General features: G+C 43.1%; 2 protein-coding genes across 3 annotated transcripts; one reads left to right on the forward strand and one right to left on the reverse strand.

Moving 5' to 3' along the window:
- Nucleotides 1–2,635: 2,635 nt before the first annotated feature.
- LOC147238575 (solute carrier family 2, facilitated glucose transporter member 4-like) lies at nt 2,636–15,155 on the forward strand. The gene is made up of 11 exons (XM_086198156.1): nt 2,636–2,885; nt 4,647–4,742; nt 5,856–6,016; nt 9,529–9,653; nt 9,763–9,878; nt 9,979–10,141; nt 11,173–11,360; nt 11,444–11,548; nt 11,881–11,982; nt 12,060–12,263; nt 12,717–15,155. Exons 1-11 carry the CDS (start codon nt 2,853–2,855, stop codon nt 12,936–12,938), a joined length of 1,515 nt encoding a protein of 504 aa, XP_086054282.1. The 5' UTR covers nt 2,636–2,852; the 3' UTR covers nt 12,939–15,155.
- Nucleotides 14,824–18,151, reverse strand: LOC147238576 (Y-box-binding protein 2-A-like). Of its 2 annotated transcripts, none has more exons than XM_086198158.1 (10): nt 17,988–18,151; nt 17,099–17,162; nt 16,986–17,019; nt 16,827–16,916; nt 16,517–16,759; nt 16,310–16,392; nt 16,056–16,242; nt 15,811–15,897; nt 15,652–15,732; nt 14,824–15,456 (listed from the first exon to the last, which is right to left on the reverse strand). In XM_086198158.1, the coding sequence occupies exons 1-9, from the start codon at nt 18,064–18,066 to the stop codon at nt 15,688–15,690; spliced, it is 912 nt and encodes a 303-aa protein (XP_086054284.1). In that variant the 5' UTR covers nt 18,067–18,151; the 3' UTR covers nt 14,824–15,456; nt 15,652–15,687. The 2 variants fall into 2 exon arrangements, with proteins under 2 accessions (XP_086054284.1, XP_086054283.1); XM_086198157.1 differs by having other exon boundaries at nt 15,811–15,942; nt 17,988–18,149.
- Nucleotides 18,152–21,356: the final 3,205 nt, after the last annotated feature.

Raw genomic sequence — 21,356 nt, forward strand, 5'->3', positions numbered from 1 at the left:
TTGACATTATTTTCCTGGATGTATGTAGGATAATATCTTGTAGCTTCTTAAGCGCTAAGCTAGCTCTATCTTCTAAGCTGAAAGCTGAGCTAAGCTAAACTTAACTATGCTAATTAACTAAACTAACCACCCGCTGGCTGTAGCTCCATGAAGCTAACTATTATAAACAAAATATTAATATTTTCATCAAAGTCTTTGTGTAGGAATCCAAAAAAACTATTCTTTTAGGTTTGTTTTATCATTTTCGTCCTCTCCTCTGGTTTAGGTTTAAAGAAAAGTACTATTTTTTCAATAAGTATCATAATAAACACTCCATTTTAATTGATAGTTTGTTCTAAGCGCTTTATTTAATGAATGCTGCTCCTCTTTACAGACATTGAGTCACAGATGTTCATCTTTGTACGTAGGAGGTTTAGGGCCTGGAAAGACTGCACAAGAAAAGAAATTGTTGACGATAAACACAACATTTCAATAGTAATGTCAGTGTAAATGAACGTCGACAAAATGCCTTGTTTAGAGGAAATGGTGAAATTATACTTCAGAATCAGGTTTAACAAAGAACGTCCTTCTATTTTAAGAAATATACAATAGTGCAGTAATAAATATAAGGACTTTTGCATTAAATCTTGATATATCATTCTCCACATTTCGGCATGATTCTCATTTTTAAAATAATTCCCCACATTAATCAAAATCTTCCTCTTTTAATGCCTTTTCTTCTACCTGGCTCTACCAATCTTCCGTACCTTCATCATGTTATGCCTGGGGTGTGGATTGAGAATTCTTCAACAAGCAGACAAGCTGACAATAAAGTTTGGCTCGACTGTCACACGCCGCAACACCTGCCATCTGTTGCGCGACTTGATTTGCTGGACCATCATTTTGAACCAGCTGACCCCAACACACACACACACACACACACACACACACACACACACACACACACACACACACACACACACAACCTAATTCGAACCTCGACCCTAAAACCAAGTCTCGACCTTCAAACTGCCCTTTGAAGATGTGAGGACCGGCTAAAATGTCCTCACTTTCCAAAAATGTCCTTACTCTGCTGGTTAAATATATATTCTAGACCTCAATACGTAGCAAGTACAAGAACACACACACACACGTTTGGTATATTGATTCTAAATTCCCTGAAGAGTTTCTGAATGCAACCTGATCCTCTCACCAAAAAAATTACAATTTTCACCATTTGAGGGCACAATAGAACATGCTGACACAAAATTATCTGCTCTCAAGGATAGTTTGTGTTTGTGTTTGTGTGTGTTTCTTTCTCTCTCTCTCTCTCTCTCTCTCTCTCTCTCTCTCTCTCACACACACACACACACACACACACACACACACACACACTCACGCACAAACACATAAGGGGTCATTCCAAGGAGGACCAGTATTTACACGGGCTCTTTCCCTGCATCACTTGCATTTGAGGGCGGTCGCATGACGTCTACATGTGTGTGTCCGTGTGGCGGTGTGGCATTTTTGTTTGACATAACAATAAAAGCACACAAACAGCAACGCAGGTGACATTTTGCGTCATGTGAAATATCGCTGAACAGGTGGTTTTAGAAGTTTACATAAGGGGGTTTGTGAATTTATGCCTCATCTCTCTAACCCTGGCGCGCACATGACTGTGGCGCTCGGGGCCCCCGGCGTTGCTGGAGGTGTCAGGTTGCTCCCTTCTTTCTCTCTTGTGTATGAGGGAAGGAAAAGGCAAAGGTGACTGGCTCCAAGGAGAGAATGGCGTGACACAGGGTGTGTGTGTGTCTGCAAAAGGGGGCGGGGTTTGGATGATTTTATTGAAAGATGTAGAGCAGATATTTTTCCACTTGGCGGATCTGCAATTTCCCCACTTAAGACACATCCCCTTGAACACATCATCACCTCATTTCCTTCAGTCCAACCCTACAATGGAGGTGGCAAAAACCAAATTTAGGGACCACCTGTTGCCTGCTGGAGGAGGATTAAGCTTTGTCATGTGCAGAAGGGGGGGGGGGGGGGTTGATGACCCCATTGGCATGTGTTCTGAAATAGAAAGGGATTTATGGCCGATGGGAACACAGACAATGGTGGGCAGGGTGGCGGAGACGAGCCCCTCTTTGCTGCCAAGGAGAAATGATGAGTCATTGTTGGTGATGATGAGTTCGTCTGAGGTCTGGCACCTGTGAAACAATGTGACCTGCACCGTTTCTGTGAATTTGTGGCTGCAAATCTATCGTTACCTGCAAAAAAAAAAAAAAAAAAAAAATTAGCAAGATGGTACACATTCTTGCATCTTTGCTTGTATTCAGCACCTCCCACACAGCAGACACGTTCGGGCCTCATCTGGGCCGTCTTTGGCACCTCCGGCTCTGATATGGATTACATTCGGGCCTGTCATGAGCTCCAAAGATGTAAAATCTTCAATCACACCTTTTCTTTGGCCCCCTACCCCTTGGAGTAAGAACCAAATAACTTCTTCCTGCACGCACGCTCTCCTGATACCTTCAGCCAATAGTAGTTAATGTCAAGAGAGCTTCCTATTTGCCCCTGAAGCCAGGACCTCTAAATCAACCCCCCCCTGTAGAGAGAGAGAGAGAGAGAGAGAGGCGTGCACGTGGGACAGCAGGTGTCACTCTACTCCTGCTGAAGGAAACACAACACAAACTTCAGAAGAAGGGAGGACACCTCGCAGGACGCACTCGACTCATAGCCTGTGGATTCTACTTCTTGGTTGGTTTTTGTGTTTAATTCCTGCAGGGTCTGTTGCACTCTCCGGGGGAGTTTCACGTGTCTCCATTTGGCACCGGACGCATCTGTCACCAACTGCGACTGGAGCTGCCAAAGTCATGCCGGCCGGGTTTCAGCAACTCGGAGGGGAGGTGGGTTTGAATGTTGAGAGATTCGAAAACAAGGCTTCATTTTTCAAAATCCGGAAGTTCCTGAACAGTTGAACTCTTTATTTGGTGCGTGATTTGGTTTGGAGAACTTTTACGCACGAGTTTGCTTTCCTCTCAAGCGCAAAAAAGACTGAAAAATGATTTCAGTGGTTTGCGCGCCTGATTAAAGTTTTATCGAACGACTGAATAATTATCAGTTAATCGGAAACCGCAGCTTGAAATTGAACGGGGATCAAATATGCTCAGTGACTGCCACTCATTCATGAAAAAGGTTTCCAGCAAGTGCAATTCCCACTCAGCAGAGATCAACCCTGATCTAAACCAGCCCATATTTAGTTCTGAGATGTGACCTTGAACAGCTCATGTCTGAGTTTGCAGGCCAGCTAGTTTGACTGGTTCCCTTCCAGGACCCTCATGAACGATCCTCCCGGATCTGTTGGAGAAATCACATCTAGGCAAAAATTGACGTCTTTTTCTTCTCCTTCTTCTTCTTCTTCTTCTTCTTCGACTCTTTTGCAATAAGAGGAAGCCTCGCATCAAACAACAATTCCTGATGCGGCAAGTTGGTGTTGTCGTTGCAGAGACAAAAACAGAATTTAAGCATGAAGCAATTTAAACATTCTTTTTTTTTCTGAACTTCCCCCTTAATTCCAAGGATATTGCAGGAATAATTCACTAAAAATTGACATTTGCATCGATCCAACCTGTCTGTTGTATCCAAGCGGACTCATTCGCGATAATAAGTCAGCCAATTAACCGTGGAGCTACGAGGCTGAAGTAAAGATGGGGCGTAACAGAGCGTGACCGGCCGCTCCACCCTTTTCTGCAAGGACACACGTGTGGACACACGCAAACACACACCCTTTTGTTTTGGTGCACCGACATTCAACAGTGCTTATCTTAAGACTCAACACAGCAAGGTCGAGGCTCGGCGTTACAGACGCACGCTCTCTGTTTAATCGCCTAAAAGAATAACACGGAACGCTTTCATGAATATGCGCGTTACAAACTGGCTTTTCCTCGTTATCTTGTGTGTGTTCCCAGTGGCACACAGTTTTTTTTTTGCCTTTAAAAACATAATTCAACTCCTCCTCGGGGCCATTAATCCTTTTTTTATCCTTTATTGTAGAAAAGTAAGGAGGCAAAGATTAACTTTGTCTCAGCTGTAATACTTTCATACTTGCAACGCTCCTGCTTATATAGATTTATATGTTGCATAGTGACAGACAGAAAGGACGAAAAGGATCATCTTTTTTTTTAAAAAGATGAAAAATAGCTTTTCAACGTTGTCAGACAACTTTTTCTTTATCGACAGGCCTTACAGGTTTATGAGCCCACAGCTTGTTGAAAATGACAAAACAGTCATGAAACAACCTGAACAACAAGAAAATAAATGGGCCTCTTATGTCATCGTCAGTTATGAAATTGAGGGTATTAGAGGGGAGAACCCCAGTTCCCCAAGGTCGTCTTGTCTGTCACCGTGGAGACAGGTGCCTCTGGCCTGATGGGAAACCAGAGGGAAGCTAAAGTTCAGGCGTCCAAGTTGTTGGTGAAGTCATGCACAATGCTAGAGAGGTCGGCGGTTAAATATAGTTGATTTTAGCCTAAAAGGCCAAAGTGTGTGTGTGTGTGTGTGTGTGTGTGTGCGCACGCAGGTTGAAACCAAACCCGGCTTTAAGCTCTGTAATAATTTGTCACTTTCTATTCTGAAAAGAATGTGGCTAATGTGTGGTTCTCCTCCAGACCGTGACTGGAACCCTCGCCCTCTCAGTATTCACCGCTGTCCTGGGATCTCTAGAGTTCGGATACAACATCGGCGTCATCAATGCGCCCCAGAAGGTACGGCTGAATCAGCTGATAACACACCTGTGACATCATGGGACAAATGCATGTCGGGCGCGGCAGTGCAGCATGGCTAGTTGTGTCAACAGTGATGGGGTTTTTATGGAAACACAGGGGAGGACATTTCTGGGGGTGGGAGGTCTTACAACTAAATACAAACACTGCACATAGTGTGTGTGTGTGTGTGCGTGTGTGTGTGTGTGTGTGTATTAATATATAGACTTGTGTATATATATATATATATATATATATATATATATATATATATATAGACTGGGGCACGGGACTTGAGACTCCTCGTGTTGCAGACTGACGCTCCAGAGTGATTTTGCATGTGCACCGCTACCATAATACAGACTAACTTCCTCAGTTAAACGCGGTGCCGGACTTCACCGCAGACTCAGCGCGTTGAGAGAGAGAGAGAGAGAGAGAGAGAGAGAGAGACAGAGAGAGAGAGAGAGAGAGAGAGAGAGAGAGGAGCAGAATCAGGTGACTTTATCACGGCTATCCGAGCACACACAGAAGAGTCTGGCTCACCTTGAACACCACTCAGCTGATGCTGCTGCAGCGTTACGTAGAACCGGAATAGAAGCGGGACTATTGGAGTGCTATTTGAAATGTTCTCATTGGCCCTCAGCATGGCTTTTATTATAAGAGAAGACAGGCTGTTGCTGAGGCGCTGCACTCCGGGATTTACAAGTCTGATTTCCAGTCAGAAAAATTTTGATTATGCTTGATAGAAGACGATCACTTACTGCAAATACTGCATTATCTTAATTTTGATTTACTGCATTTGCAGATTATTGTATTTATTATAAGTAAAAATCACCCAGATAAATCAAATAATCTTACTTGAGTACCTGGATTTTTTTTTTCAACAATACCAAAAATTATTTTCAGTAATGTAAGAATACGGTTCTTTCTTTTTTTTGCCTGAGAGTCTCAGTTAATTCAAGGAAACGTTCCTCTGATTAAAAAAAAGAAAAGGTTCATTGCTTTGATCTGGGTTCTTTCGATGTATTGTACCTGTGTTTTTTAGTGTGCTTTTTAACATCGTTCTTAGGGCTTTTGACTCGTTTCCGTCTAAAGCTTTTTGTCCTTCCTGTTTAGATCATTGAGGAAGACTACAACAGCACATGGATCCATCGATATGGAGAACCCATCCCTGTGGGGACCCTCACCTCCCTCTGGTCGCTGTCGGTGGCCATCTTCTCCATTGGGGGCATGCTATCATCTTTCTGCGTGGGCTTCGTCTCCGAGTGGCTGGGCAGGTAGGGGGACATTAGCCCGGATTTTTCCGATTTCCTGTATGGTGCATGAACGCAACATTTTCGAATCTCTTTCATGAAACGCACCACGATTCAGCTCATTTATGATGTACTTAATTTGTTGGTTCCAGATCTTGTGATAAGGTTCCCCCAAGAGGTCACAAGATAGTTTGGCATTGTGAGAAAATTTACAGTATCAGAAAACAGGGGAAAAAAAAAAAAAAGATTCAAAATGAACATTTCTCTTTGTTTCTTGTCTCACACAAAAATTACCAAGAAAGAAAAAAGATGATTTTAGGGGCCTCTGGTCTCAACATGAGGGTTGACTAAATGACGCTCCAGTTTAAGGAGTTGTTTCCATGACTGTAGTTCCACAGAGTCTGGAATCACGAAATCACTCTTACAAATGCAGCTCACGATTAGATTTGAGCTACTGCATCGGCCCTGCAATGGGTGCCTGTCGCAATGACCTCTGACCTCCAAAATCTTATCAGTTCATCCTCAAATCACAAGAGAGGGCTTTTGCCAAAATTGAAGGAATTCCTCCAAGCATTCTGAGGGTACTGTGTTCACGAGAATGAGACCGATATCATGTACACGTGAGGTGAAAGAGACCTTCGACAACCAAAACCTTCTCAGTTCATCCTCCAGGCCCAGCGGGTATTTGTGCCAAATTCAAAGACGTTCCCTAAACATGTTCCTGAGTTATCACAAGAACAAATTGAGCCAGACATAGCACACAGTCCCTCCAGCAAAACGTGATTATGCGATCGCATAATTCAACGGATCATCTACCAAAGTCTGCACCTTTATGCCAGGGGCCGCATAAATTGTTGATTTCCGAGCAAAACGCATGAAATAGGCGGGGCTTGCATGATTTCATCGCAAAAAAGTCCCGCGTGTCTTAGAGAAAGTTGCAAAATGTTGCGTTTACTTCACACAAGAGCAGCCATTTTCCTCCTGTTGCCTTGGGAACGTTGTGAAGTGACATCATTGGAAAGTCGCAAACCCCGCCAAGAAGACACAATGAAGTCCACAAATCCGTCTCATTTGCCAATAAAAATAAGTTTGGAACTCGTTTGACTCATCAACGGTTTGTAAGTTGGAGCCGTGTGTTTATTGAGGTCTGAAATAAAGCCAGACGAGGACTTCGTTCCTCCCAGTACTTCCTGTGTCGTAGCACGCTTGCTTATCACAGGAAGTCGTTAGAACCGACTCTACATGAAGGTCGTAGCCTAGTGAGACCAGAATGTTGGGGGGAATCACTTTTTTTTCTTACTTATCAAACAATTTTTGCAGATTCCCACAATTTCCTCACATAGACTTGCATAAATATCCTGCGTATTCCATCGCATTTTTTAAGACAACGTGCTGCGTAATCACGGATTTTTGCCCGCAACGATCACAAAAAAGCTCCGCATTTTTCTGGAAGGACTGAGCACTCATGTAATTTAAGACAGCGACCGTGACCTTTGTTAAGCGCCAAAGTCTTTTCAGTTCATCCTCAAGTCCCAGTGGATGTTTGCACCAAATTTGAAGAAATTCCTTTGAGGCATTTCTTTTGACCTTTCTTTTTTACGACCAAAATTGTCCCAGTTCATCCTCAATTTGAAGAAACTCCCTCAAGTTGTTCCTGTAACGTCGCATTAACTAGAATGGGACAAAAATCCTGTACATGTTAGGTGACAGTCACCTTTGACCGCCAAAACTTTTTCAGCTCATCCTCAAGTCCCAGTGGACGTTTTATTGGGATGGACAGCTCTGACACATGCAGCCTACGGCCCACGACAGGCACCATCGCGGAGGCATCAAACAGGGGGGTTTCAAGCTTTCAGACGCTTCCTCTGTGTCATCTGTGGTGCGGCGGTTGCATAAGTCCAGCATTCAAGAGGGCAGAGTCCGATTCTCTCCTCCAGGAACAGGTTTGGGGAATCGTGTGTCACAGCTGAATGACCACCAAACTCCTCCTGACTTCGTAGCGTCATAAAATATAGTAAAATATTCAGAAGCCAGCTCTTTGAAATGATACACTTTCTCATTTCCTCTTTTGCATGAATACAAAATGGATGCCAACGTTCCGTCTGTGTCACTCAGGGGAAACTCTGCCCGGGACGTTCCTCGTCAACCCAGTTTCCCGCTGTAACTCGATAGTTGATGCAGGACTGAGCTGCAGCCCGCAGCTTCCACTGATTGAAAGGGAATATTATAGCAGAGATGGCAGCACTGGGTCAAGGGAGCTGTGTGTGTGTGTGTGTGTGTGTGTGTGTGTGTGTGTGTGGGGGGGGGGGGGGTGGAGCGTTCAGCTTTGGTGCACTCAGTACAAGGTCATCTGAAAACAGCAGCGGTCACCAGACTGGCTGCAAGACACGAGTGGAGTGTCTAAAGCTGCATAACATTATCATTAATGTGGAGTCGTGTTTCTGCTCGGGTCTGGGAAACAAAAGAGGGAACTCACCAGGAAAGCTCGGAATTATAAAGAACAGGAATTATGCATCACTGATTTAACAGGACTTTGGGCGAGGCAGAATCATTTTGAGAAAAATAAACATGAGAATGAATAATGGGCACTCAATTGTATTTATTTAGTAATTATATCAAATGATAATTAAATATGAATTTGCCGATGGCAATGAAATGATCATGACGGTGATTATTTGGCGCGTGTGGCCGAGAGCTGCAACAATTTAGCCACTAGTCAATAGAAAGACAATGAATAAAACATCTCTTTTGATTCTTCATTCACTGTTCCAGTTTTGTTTTAGGTACAAAAAGGTCCAATATTTTCGAGAAGGAGGGATTTATTTATATATTCCAACAGGGAAGTAGTGGAGGAATATCAATTAATAAATAACAGAAAAGGATAAGGTACATTTTGTTCAAGTAATATTTTGTCCTGTTTTTTTTCCTTCTCTTTTTGCATGTTTGACATAAAGTTTTGAATGACTGGATTTGATTTGATTTGATTTGATTTGATTTGATTTGATTTGAAAACGGAAAATGGGTCTTTGGGTTTTGCAATATTGGATGGACAAATTAAGAAATTTGAAAACGTCACTATTGGAAATTTGGATGAGCATTTGAGAAAAAAAATAAAGAAATTCCCACTCCAAACAATTAATTGAATTATAGTGAAAAGAACTGTTAGCTGCGGTTTTAATGCGGCCTTCAGTGGGAACCATACGTTTTAGCAGCATCAGAAAAAAAAATTTAGCAAGATATTTTGGGGCGCAACTTGATATATGAATGCTTGAATGAGGTGTCTCTGAATTCACCATCAAATATTTTCTGACCTTTCCTTCCTGCACATTTTGTCTCCAGAACATTGAATTTGTATCTATTTCCTGTCACATTGAACGAACGTGACTTCTGTAATGTTGTTGTATAACACTGCCCTCCGGTGGCGAAATTATCACATTGTTTTCATGTGATACTCCAAAAAATTCGGTTTGTAGGAAGTGGAATTGGAATATGTGGGACATCTAAAACCTTCCTGTTTATGTTGTTTTACTTCCCAGGAGGAAAGCAATGCTCATCAACAACTTATTTGCCTTCATCGGTGGAAGCCTGATGGGGTTGTCCAAGCTCTGTCGCTCCTTTGAAATGATGATTCTTGGACGCCTCATCATTGGTGCCTTCTGTGGTAAGAAGTTCATGCGGTGCTTTTATTATCGATTTGAACTGTTTATTATTATGCGCTGTTTTGCTATGCTCTCTTTATATCCCAGCTGCCTCACCTTTGTGAACTGCAGGTTTGGCGTCAGGTCTGACACCCATGTATGTTGGCGAGATCGCCCCTACCAGTCTGAGAGGGGCACTGGGCACACTGCACCAGCTGGCTATAGTCACTGGTATTCTCATGGCTCAGGTTTGATCGCCACTATTATTTACTATTTACACACACAAATAACCCATGACTCTAGACCATAAAGCATGACTTGGGACATCTGTTTCCTCTCCCTGGGCAGATCCTCGGTCTTGAGTCCTTACTAGGCAGTGAGGACTTGTGGCCCGTCCTGTTGGGTTTGACTGTGGTCCCGACTGTAATTCAGATGGCGCTTCTGCCTTTCTGCCCTGAAAGCCCACGATTCCTCTACATCGTCCGCTGCCAGGAGCACCACGCCAAGAGTGGTGAGAGAGATATCTGGTCTTTGGGTTTTTATCTTGAAATAAGCACTACTTTTACTTGGACTACAGAGACAAGCAGTCCCATTTCGAGACTAAAAATACGCGAGTGCTTTGCGTAGTCTCACTTGAATTGTGGTCTTATTGACATTTTCTGCAAAATTAGACACCGGGAATTGTTCCGTCACTATTGTTTCAAAGAGGCTTCTAACGATACGTGACTGATATGTGGGTGACACAGGTCTTTCTACTTTAGGGTGAATTATGCCAGTAAATGCCACAAAATGCACATCAGAATAAGCAAGCCAATTCATTAGTGTGTACAAAAATGGATAAATTGTAAGGTCCAACAGTATCATGCTATCGTTCTCACCTTACAGTATGTAACCTGTCTGGAGGTGAATGTACGAATAGTTATGAGTTAATGAAATCACCTAAAAGCAACATGCATACTTTCTGGGAAATGTGCTTCTCAAGCCACACAGGAAGGTGGACCCCCTTCACTCTGTGCAGACTCGCTGACTGCAAGTTAGCTTAGCACAATGAATGGTAGTCAGAGGAAAACGTTAGCGTACCCCCTGCAAAAAGTCATCAAGTAGATCAGGGTCTTGGTTTCCCAGAAGTAATTTTCCTCATCATCTCCTACAAAGTTCATCATGGGTAGTAGCAGCAGTGGTAGCAGTCGTTTGTTGGCTGAATTTTTTAGGTCAAATCCTTGCGCCCAGTCATGAAAGTAGTTCCAGCTATGTGTCTGATTCTAAAACTACAACGCAAATGTTATGCGCAGCCCTAGGTACCTTACTGTAGGTCAGGATCGATTCGATGACTTTTATGGAGGTATGCTACCACTTCCCATCCAATGCCATTGATTGTGCTAAGCTAACTAGCAATCAGATGGCTCCCTAATACATGCAGAGAGAACAGGGTATCTATCTTCTTGTCTGGCACAGGGAAGGATGGCTATTCAATCCCAAATATGCAGTCAGATTCCGTGAAAACGTTAATTCTTGATTGATTGATGTCCTTACCCTCTGCAGGCCTGAGGAGGTTGACCGGCAGGCAGGAAGTAGGTGACATGCTGGCCGAGATGAAGGAGGAGAAGAGGAGGATGGACATGGAGAGGAAGGTGTCCATCCTGGAGCTCTTCCGCTCGTCGTTCTACCGCCAACCCATCATAATCTCCATCATGCTGCAGCTCTCCCAGCAACTGTCTGGGATCAATGCGGTGAGTTGATAACTTCATCAGGCCTCACGAAGGTAGTGTGGAATAATATTGAAATAATCTGATTCTGTTTACCTCACGGACAGATTTTTTACTACTCCACTAGTATCTTCATGAGGGCCGGAGTCCAGAGTCCAGTCTACGCCACCATCGGAGCCGGCATAGTCAACTGTGCCTTCACTGTGGTCTCAGTCAGTAATCAAACCAACATCTTATTGAGGAGGTTGTCCTTTCCTGTAAAATATGCAATGATTCTGCTGTTGGCATTCCTAAATATCTCTTTCTAATGATTAAATTGCCGGCATGTAGCAACATGTGTTTCTATTACAGTTTAACGTTGTTATCAAAGAGCAAATAAGATAAAGGAGCTGGGCCGTCACCTTTTTTTCTGCAAACCTGCATCCATATAAACCAAGTTTGGTTTGTCAGGTCAAGATTTTTCAATGTCACTAAACAGGTCATAACCATAACGCGTTTTATATTTGCAGAAATGTTTTAGTTTGGCTGTGCTTGCTGTTAACAGCTCTTCCTGGTGGAGCGGATGGGTCGGCGGACGCTCCACATGCTTGGGCTCGGTGGGATGTGCATCTGTGCCATCATCATGACCACAGCTCTGGCCTTATTGGTCAGTCCCTGAAAGGTGCACGTGTTCTGTATTGGTACTACCAGACAACTGAAGCGTATCCTCTTCCATCACGACAGGACACTGTGCCCTGGATGAGCTACATCAGCATGCTCTCCATCTTTGGGTTTGTGGCCTTTTTTGAAGTGGGTCCGGGCCCCATTCCCTGGTTCTTTGTGGCTGAGCTGTTCTCTCAAGGTCCGAGGCCGGCTGCTATGGCTGTGGCCGGTTGCTCCAACTGGACTGCCAACTTCATCATTGGCATGTGCTTTCAATATGTCGCGGTGAGTGTTTGTACCTTTGCCAAGGAGGTTACTGTTGATTTTTTGGTCCTCTTGTTGGCAGGATGACCCAAAAAATTGAAGGATTTTTAGCGTAGGATGATAGAACTTTGGTCGTGGAACAATCGATGAGATTTGAGTATTGATCAAGAACCAGATCCAGATTTGGGAGGAGGCACGCGCTCCCCTTGTGCCATTCGACGGGGGTCCACAGCAGGATGCAACAATAAAAATACGCTACTGGATGAATCATCCTGAAATTTGGACATTCTTGCCCATTCTAGACAAACCGTAAGACCTGGCATCATCTGGCTTTCAAACTGTCCACATCATCGGGTTCAAAATTAAAATTTGTACAAAACTTGGACTCGTGTCCAAAGCCTCAGCCAAACTAAGACAGTAAACATTATTGCAAACAGCGGGTGTAAATGTGAATTTCTGTCCCTCCTTCCCCAGGAACTCTGCGGACCATATGTCTTCCTAATCTTCGCAGCACTCCTCCTCTTCTTCCTCATCTTCACATTTTTCCGCGTGCCGGAGACCCGAGGCAAGACATTCGACCAGATCGCCTCGAACTTCCAACACTCAGCGGGTGGAATGATGGACATGGATTTGGACCTGGACCTGGATAAACCAAGCACTGAACTGGACTATTTGGGGGAGGAGAGCATTAACTGAGCATCCCTGTCTGAGGGAAGGACATATATGGCGTACATGGGTTAATTATCTGACGTGTATATTGTGGTCTATCGTTGTATTTATATTGATTACGGTGCCAAAGCGGTGTAAGAGGTGATGACCGTCGCTGTTGGCGCTGCAACACAGGGTTACTGATTCTGAATTAATCTTTGGATTAAGAGTTGACTACTGTAGTTTGAAGGAATACAACACACATAAGAACAAAGTGTGTGGACTGTTACCAATGTGGAATGAATGAATTTTTATTCCATGGGGAAGCACCCGGTTGCAATATTGGTAGGTGGAGGTAGAGAGTCGTTAGAATTCCTGCACTTTATCTACACAGATGTCCAACGTTTTTAAGAGTTTGAAGGATTTAAATGCTGTATAACAAACAGCCATAAAGTTGCCTTTTCTTTTCTTTTTTTTTTTATTAACTAAAGCTGGGGAGACTCTGAACATACGATCTGATTTGTGAAAACATAACCTTAGATGAAATCATAACAGGTGGAACTACTTTGAAGCATTCAAGTCCAATTTGTGACGTTGAGAACAAGTTAGCACTGCTCCATCCCATCTCGTCATAAAGTCACGAGGCAATATTGACTCTGTTCATCTGGAAAGCTTTAATTATATTTCCACGTTCAATCCATCACTATAGGCTATGATGGAGCAGCACAAATCTGACTAGCCTGTAGCTGTAATTAGCATGCACCCTCCCAGAAACATAGCTACACTTTGCTGCAATGCACACTACTCTGACTGATTCTATTTGGTTCATTAGTTATTGGGGATAGTAAAAGTTTAAAATGTATTCACACCAAAATTATCTGTTGAAGTTGAGTGCACACACTAAACTCAAAACAAGCTGCACCACTTGCTAGCATTTTGGGGGTGTACACGAAACAGCCACTCTAGCATAGTTGGAACTAGTTCTGGATACAGCACGGACTCCACGATGGAAGACTACAAATTGTCATTTAGGCAAAGAGTAAACCCTCACTCCCTGATGTCTTTTAGAGATTTGCTACTGACTGATGCTGGTGTCCATGGGTTTTAGCCTCCTTGCTAGCACATTCGCCGCCTGTGTTTCGACGCAGGGTTTGAGTCAACTGTCAGGCTCTGCTTTTTCTTTTTACACAACCAAAGGAGCTAGCATGTCCTGTCTTACCGAGGCATTAACAAGCTCAACTTCTTGTTAATCTTTCAAGTGCACACGACTCAACCCTGCCCACTACTGGTTTGCATATGGAGCAGGAAGCTTGTTTACAATGTTACAAATAGCACCTTTAAAAGTGGTTTGAATCTGAAAACCATCACACCAAACGCTGGCATTTTCACTTCCTCCGATTCTACCATTTTTAATTTCCATGAGCAGTTCCTGATAAGTCATAATATACAGAGTTCTGGTCGAGTTAGTCAACCTAAATTTCAGTTTCTGACCTTAACTGAAGGAGGTAAGGAGCTCCATTAGCGTTTCTCTGATCATGTTCATGAGTCATTGCACAGCCAGAAATGCTATTTTAGTCGTTCATGTGTACATAGTGTTTTGGTTGATACATTTTATGGGTAAGAGGGTCTTTATGCACTCCGCAAGTGTTTAAAAAAAAAAAGCCTGATTTGTTAGACTTGAGCTAAGTGCTCCCTGGAAAGGAAAGATCCTCGTCGATTAATTTTATATCCCCACGAGCATCAAGTTTGTGTATTTCTCGTCACGTGTGCAGTTTGATGTCATTTATTTACATCGTGCTCATCACTATCTTCTGATATTTGTATTGATGTGTCATTTTTATCATTAGGAGTGATTATTGATGCTGCGGTCATTTGACCAAAAGATGTATTGTAAATACCGATCTTCAGATATGAAGGAACAAGGACTGAATCCTCAGATTTGCAAATATGATTTATTAATTAACATTTAAACATTGCACATAATCCCCTCCAAAAAAATAACAAAAAACATAATAAAACAAAAAGAAAGATTCTTTTCATCAATCCATGCTCAACTGAGGAAAATGAAGAGTAGTAAGTTTTCAATGGATTGATTGAGGTGGCAACAGAACTTAACTGACCCCCATAATGCACCACCAACCTCACACTTGCTCGGTTTTCCCCTTTTTCAACCAAATTAAAAAAGTTAAATAAAAATCAAGACTAGTTCCTCTAGTAACTACTTGATGTGTCCCATCTCGTCAATCAAAGAAAATCTTGTTTTTAAAGGGGGGGCTTGGAACAACTGGGCGACCAAGCAGATCATTCGTTCCCACTTGTTTTGTTTTTTTTCCATTTTAAAGATGTACTTTTCATTTCCAAATACACACCCACCACCCACTGGTTTATCTCTGTCCTCATCCCTCTCCAAATGTCTGTCAAGACAGGACAACGAGACAAACATCGGAGCGAGGGGAAGAGGGGCTGAGGGATGACAGCGAGTGGATTGGAGGATGGGGGGGGGGGTGCAAGGAGGGGAGAGTCGTGCATGTGTTCTGTAATAGGTCCAGTACTCCAACCCTTGGACCTATGCAAAAAAAAATAGATAAAAAAGTATCAAAGTTGTAAAAAAGGAAAGATCTCACAAGCTAACCATTATTTTAGAGTGAATCCAGGTTCCCTGAGTGTTCTGACGTTCGAACATACTTGTGGACACCTTCAAACACCCTCATACCTCCCACCCTTCCTGACACGCTTGCCCCACATTAGTGTCGTGTCCCACCTCTTGCCAAGGGTCACATGACTGTCCTCATGGGCGTCACTCTGTTGGTGCTGGAACTGTTGTGGCAGCTGCCTGCTGTGGCTGAAGCAAAGAAAACCAAACAGTAAGATCCTGGAGCAGTCAAACTAATACGATTTGGAAGGAAATGTAGTTCCTTACTTCTGGTGATTTGGGCAATTTGGGAGAAGTTTTGGGGGATGATTTTGGTGATTTCGATGTAGATTTCAAGTCAGCTGGCTTTGAGGTCTGGGGGGGGGTACCAGGCTCAGATGCGGACTTCTCTGTTCCATTCTACAATAAGCATCGGTAGAAAAAAAACAAAACAAAACTGATATCCAGCGAATATCAGGGTTGTTCTGTACTTACGATGCAGTTTGATAAGGTCCAACAGAAGAACTACTTACTTTAGAGGCAGAAGATTCAGAGTTTTTCTGTCTACGGCGTCTCGATGGGCGGCGTTGTTTCTGGCCTTGGTCCTCAGCTCCCTCTCCGTTGGTCAAGGGGGCCTCGGGTGGATCCTGGTGGATCTCTGGAGCCGTTGGCTGCTGGTCTTCTTTCAGTTGCTGATCAGCAGCACGTGGGCGGAACGGTCTGAAGAACCAAGAACATGTTATAAACCAGACCGGCAGACTTAAGAAAACCTAAGGGGTCAAATTACCTTCGATATGGGCGCCAGAATCTGTGCCGTGGCGGTCGTTGTGATGGATCGCCTTCAGTGCCTCTTTGCTCTCCAGCTTCTCCCTCACAAAACCAAGCAAACAATCTGTTAAGACTAGTATGGAACCTGAGTTTACTGCATCATACTGCAATACTTGTATATGTGTACCCAATAGATGGGCAAGTGAGCGCAAGCTGTTCCACCTACATCTTGCGTCTCTGGCCGTGGTCTGCGGGGCCTACGGCGAGGTTGCTGAGGTCTCGTACTACCGTTCTCCCCCAATTCCTCACCCTCACCAGCAGGCGCTTGGCTATCAGAGGGTTTGCCCTCGTCATCAGGCCGAGGACTGCGAGGGAAGAACCGCCGACGGAAGCGGCGTTTGTTAGGCGCGTAACGGCTGCCTTTGACTGGAACGCCACCAGGGCCGGTCACGTTAGCCGCTTCTGAGCCCTGTGGAGCATCAAGAAGAAATTAGCTGTTGTTATAAATAAAAGGGCACGCGCGCTCAGTGACTTACCTTGGCTGCTTCGATCACGTCAAACTCTACCACCTCTCCGTCTCCTACACTACGGAGGAATTTCCTAGGATTGTTCTTCTTGATAGCCGTCTGAGAAAGACACGCTAAGAGTTACAGGTGGTTCTTAACCAACGTGCCCTCTAATTCAAGAAATCTTACCTGATGAACGAACACGTCTTCTTTGGTATCGTTCCTACAAAACAGATCAGCACATTTATTGAAAAGACACCAGACGTAGGCAAGTCAGGCATCTCCTAAAAAAGGCACAGTACCTGTTTATGAAGCCATATCCATTACGCACATTGAACCACTTCACTGTGCCTTGCACCAAGGAGGCTGCAACGACAGGTAGCACATGGTTACACGCGTATCTGGGTAAAATACGTGTCAGTTATATAGACAGAGAGAGGAGCATATCTTTATACAGCTCAGGTGGTAGGAAGCCCTGCTTACAACTAGAAATGGGAGCGCTGCGTGTCAATCATTAACAGTAAGACTTTGACACCAGATCTGGAACAGGTCACCAGGGAGAGCAGCAAAACCGAAGCTACGTCAATCTTTAAAAAAAAAAAAAATAAATAAATAAATTTAAATTAAAAAGTTATCTACAAATTGAAAAAAAATAAAAATAAAAGTCGAAACCGCCCACCAATTAAAACAGTTGAATTGTTTTCCTCCTAGGAAAAACAAAACAACACAATTAATTGGTACTTTAGCTGCACCTGTGTAAGCGCGTGCACTTAGCCCGCCAGGAGCGCGCGGAAACTGATAAAAAGAAACTAAACGGGTCTTTTAGTCGCAGATTTCACACTCAAAAGTCAACGAATTTAGTTTCCCAGTTTAAAAACAACTGACAGACCTCTAAAAACGTTACAGAAACTATATTGAACGGCACAAATACTCAACAGAGGACGAGAATTCTTTTCAAAACCCCTTTTTTTCTTAAATTGTTGTATCAAACTACGAGTTAAACTTTTGATTTAACCCAGTGGCTCCAGAGTTACGCCGTCATTTTATAAATACATCCGTGCGTAAGACACAAACACGTGTTGCTCCCCCAAAAAGAAACACACCATCCTGTCAATCTAATCAGTGCAAAACCTTCCTCGCGGAGTTTAGTGGGTAAACCCCACCGGCTCGCAGCGAGCAACAGACACCCACCGATGACTTTCCTCTCCGGTTGTGGTTTGTCTTCCACCGGTGCCGATGGTGGAGCGCCCTGCGTCTCCGCGTCGGTCATGCTCGCTGTCGTTCACTACGCCTTCACTCTTGTGTCCCCTCCCTCCTGTTCTTCCCGAAAATTTCTACCGGGCACCGCAAAGTTTTTATCCCGACATCCCCTCAGGCTGCCGAGCGGAAGCCGCGGTCTCATTGGTTTGACGAGCTTTGGAGGCGGAGTTTGATTGGGAGGGAAAAATTGACAGGTGAGGGGCAGGTAGGAGTGACGGAGCCTGATTTATAACGGGAAGTCTCTCAATTGAGCAGAACCGAGTGCCGCACCCCATGAAATCAGTCACAACTTTCAGGAATGTGATGAATAAAATGACAATTAGGACTATTTTAACACATCAATCAGTCCTGCTGGGTTCTACAAACGGTGTTTTGTTAGAGACTCTCAGGAGCAGCGTAAAGTTGTACTGTAAAAATGTGTTTTTACCTTAAAAGCGCAAGCAACTTTTAGTCTTGAGCTCACTAAAATGTATTTTTTCCACAGCTGAATGACTTTTTTGTGACTCCAGAATTCAGGAAGAGCCAGCCACGTATACTTAGCTTGAATCTAGTAGCGCCACGTTGCTCCTAACGTCAAATAGCAGCAAAAATGTTCAAAAATATCCATTTACAATCTCTCAAGGGCATCGCGCGGTTGAACCCATGTCTTCTTTAACCAGTTATATGCTCAATAATCTAAAAACACTCTGATTCGAGCTGGAAACAAACTGCAACTTCCTGTTTGCCGCTCATTCACAGTGGAACCGAGCACGACTAGCTAGCAAATTCAGTTAAACGAGCTCGTCCATGCCCGTTTAGCACAGCACAGAACCAAAAGCGTTATAATTTGTTTGTTTTCATCTCATTTCAAAGAAGACTTGAGAGTTTGCCAAAGGAAGCTTTTGGAAAGTTTTTGTAGACAGTAAGTAGCTATGAGGTGCAATGACCTTCAAGCTAAATACACACACTTGACTCTTTCCGCATACTTGTTAGTACCCGAGAGGGTATATACATATACATATAAATATATATATATACTTTATGTATAATTGACTGTCTTTTATTTGTTTGTTTTTTGTTCAGAATTTAATTTTAAAAATGCCAAAAAGTGTGTTCGGACCAGTATATCAGATCATAGGCTCGTGTAGCAGATCTTTATTAGCCAGAAGGAGCATAAGTCTGGAATGATTGAAATGTATATCAACTAGAAATACAGCATTTTGGTTGTTTGCTTCTAAATTGGTGAGGTTAAACTGGCATTTTCTGATTATTTTAACATTTAAATGGCCCCCATAACCTTGAGGTGATGCACTGGGGGATAGCTTGCAATGGTTTTATGAACATCGATGCAGTTTCATCCATCGCGGGATTAAGGAGGTGATGGCTATGTGTTCACTTTGGGGTTAACCGGGCCTTTAACTACAAGTCTGAACACACAGATCATAGGACTCTAGTTTCATGGCACTAAATTTAACCAGGCAGCTCTTAGAACTGCCAGTGAGACTGTTCTCTGTGGACAGACATGAGGAAAACACGTTTTGTTTTGGTTTTTTTCCCCAGAGAGCTAAGGTATCGGTTTATAATGTGAGGAACAAACTGGAACAAATAATACTGAGACGTAACCGCTGGACAACCTTAGAACGTGGAGACGGCGTGATTGTGTAACATCTCTGGAGTTCCTTAAACGGTAGAGGGACATTAGTCAGCTGACCTCACAGGGAACATTCAGGACATTTTGAGAACGTTGAAGGATAGGGGCCAACCTAGCGCCTTTTTGTTCCGTACTCCAACACTTCGTCATTACACCTTTTGGGAGTATACTTATCTTCCATTTTTCCCTGACGAGACGATATATATCCTTCTCTGTGTGCAGTAGAGACCCACAGCAACTAGTTAGCTTAGCACAATGTATGGTAGTGGATGGGAAGTGTTAGCATAGCTCTGTCAGAAGTCATCAAATTCATTTTTCTCCAATATGCTCTTTGCCTGCATGAGTAGAACAAAGGTTGTACATAACATTTTAATTTGCGAGACAAATAGTAATTTTTGAACCAGAACTACTTATTTTGACAAAATTACTGGGTGTAGTGATTTCAATCAGTATCTCAAGTACACATTTTGTCTACAACTAAAAAGACTGCTACTATGACTAATCATGGCTGACTTTGTAAGAGAGGACTAGTAGGGTAATCAGCATCGGTATGCTAACACTTCCCACCCACTACCATTCACTGTGCTAAGCTAACTAGCGGTCGGTTGGTCTTTGTGGGTCTCAGCAATGTGGTTTATCTGGCATTAAAAGGAACCTTTAGGGGACCAACCAATAACATTTTTGTTTTGTGTTTTACTTTGTTTTTTCACAGAAGGTCTGCAGGAGTTCTAGTGATATACAGAAATGTTTGCAGCACCTTTGGGGGCCCTTCGTATTCAGTCTCTACTCAACGTTTATTGAGAATGTTGAATGTTGCTATGATGGATGCAAGCTATTTGACCTGACTTGACCCTTCTTGTTTATTCAGCTAGAACTGATTTCCCCAAAGCATGTTATCTCAGTTCTTTCAATAAATCATTTCTTCAGTCTTATCAAAGGTACAGCGGAATATAATCTTTCTGTGCTCAAGCACCTTGTCTGATTACTAGACATTTATAAACATTTACCTGTAAGTCAGTAAAACAACCAGTGTATACAGAGGGTATGTTTGTTCATGTCTAAGCCATGAATAAATGTAAAATGTGGCGGCAGAAACACATTTCCTGTTTCATTCCCTAAATGTCCCCTCAGGACTGCCAGGATAATTCAGCTCAAGCCTCATTATTGGTGACCAGGAAGACATTCCGCATGCAACAGAAGAGGCATCATCAATGGAATGAGAAGCCGTGCATGCATAGAATGAGCCCAAGTGCAGTCTGGCCAAGATCCTCTCACTGGAGGAATATGGAAGCGCTTCAATGGCATCTATTGGAAATTGCAGCCTCTAGTGGCAGGTGAAGGTACTGGTCCATTTCATCAACAGACCAGCTGCCACAATTTTTTTTTTTTTTTTTGTAGTGTGTTGGGGATCACGTTCATAAAAACACTTTACGGTAAATTAAACAATGAGAAACCTAAACAACAAGCAATGTAAAAAAAAAAAATCATAGAACATGTTTTACTTTAGTGTTTTCCCTTGATTTAATCTGATGAATTAGAGGTTATGAATTGGCCCACTTTTAAAATAAAAATAAGCAGATGGTAAAAAAGCTGTGGTGCAACGACATGCCACTGCGCTGCCTGTAAGATGCAGCTTGATCCCACTTAGGTGCTTCTAGATGATACTAAGG

This window comes from Aulostomus chinensis, chromosome 24, assembly GCF_037954235.1.
Source record: "Aulostomus chinensis isolate RoL2024-O1b breed Wild chromosome 24, RoL_Achi_v1.0, whole genome shotgun sequence".
Lineage (NCBI taxonomy): Eukaryota > Metazoa > Chordata > Actinopteri > Syngnathiformes > Aulostomidae > Aulostomus > Aulostomus chinensis.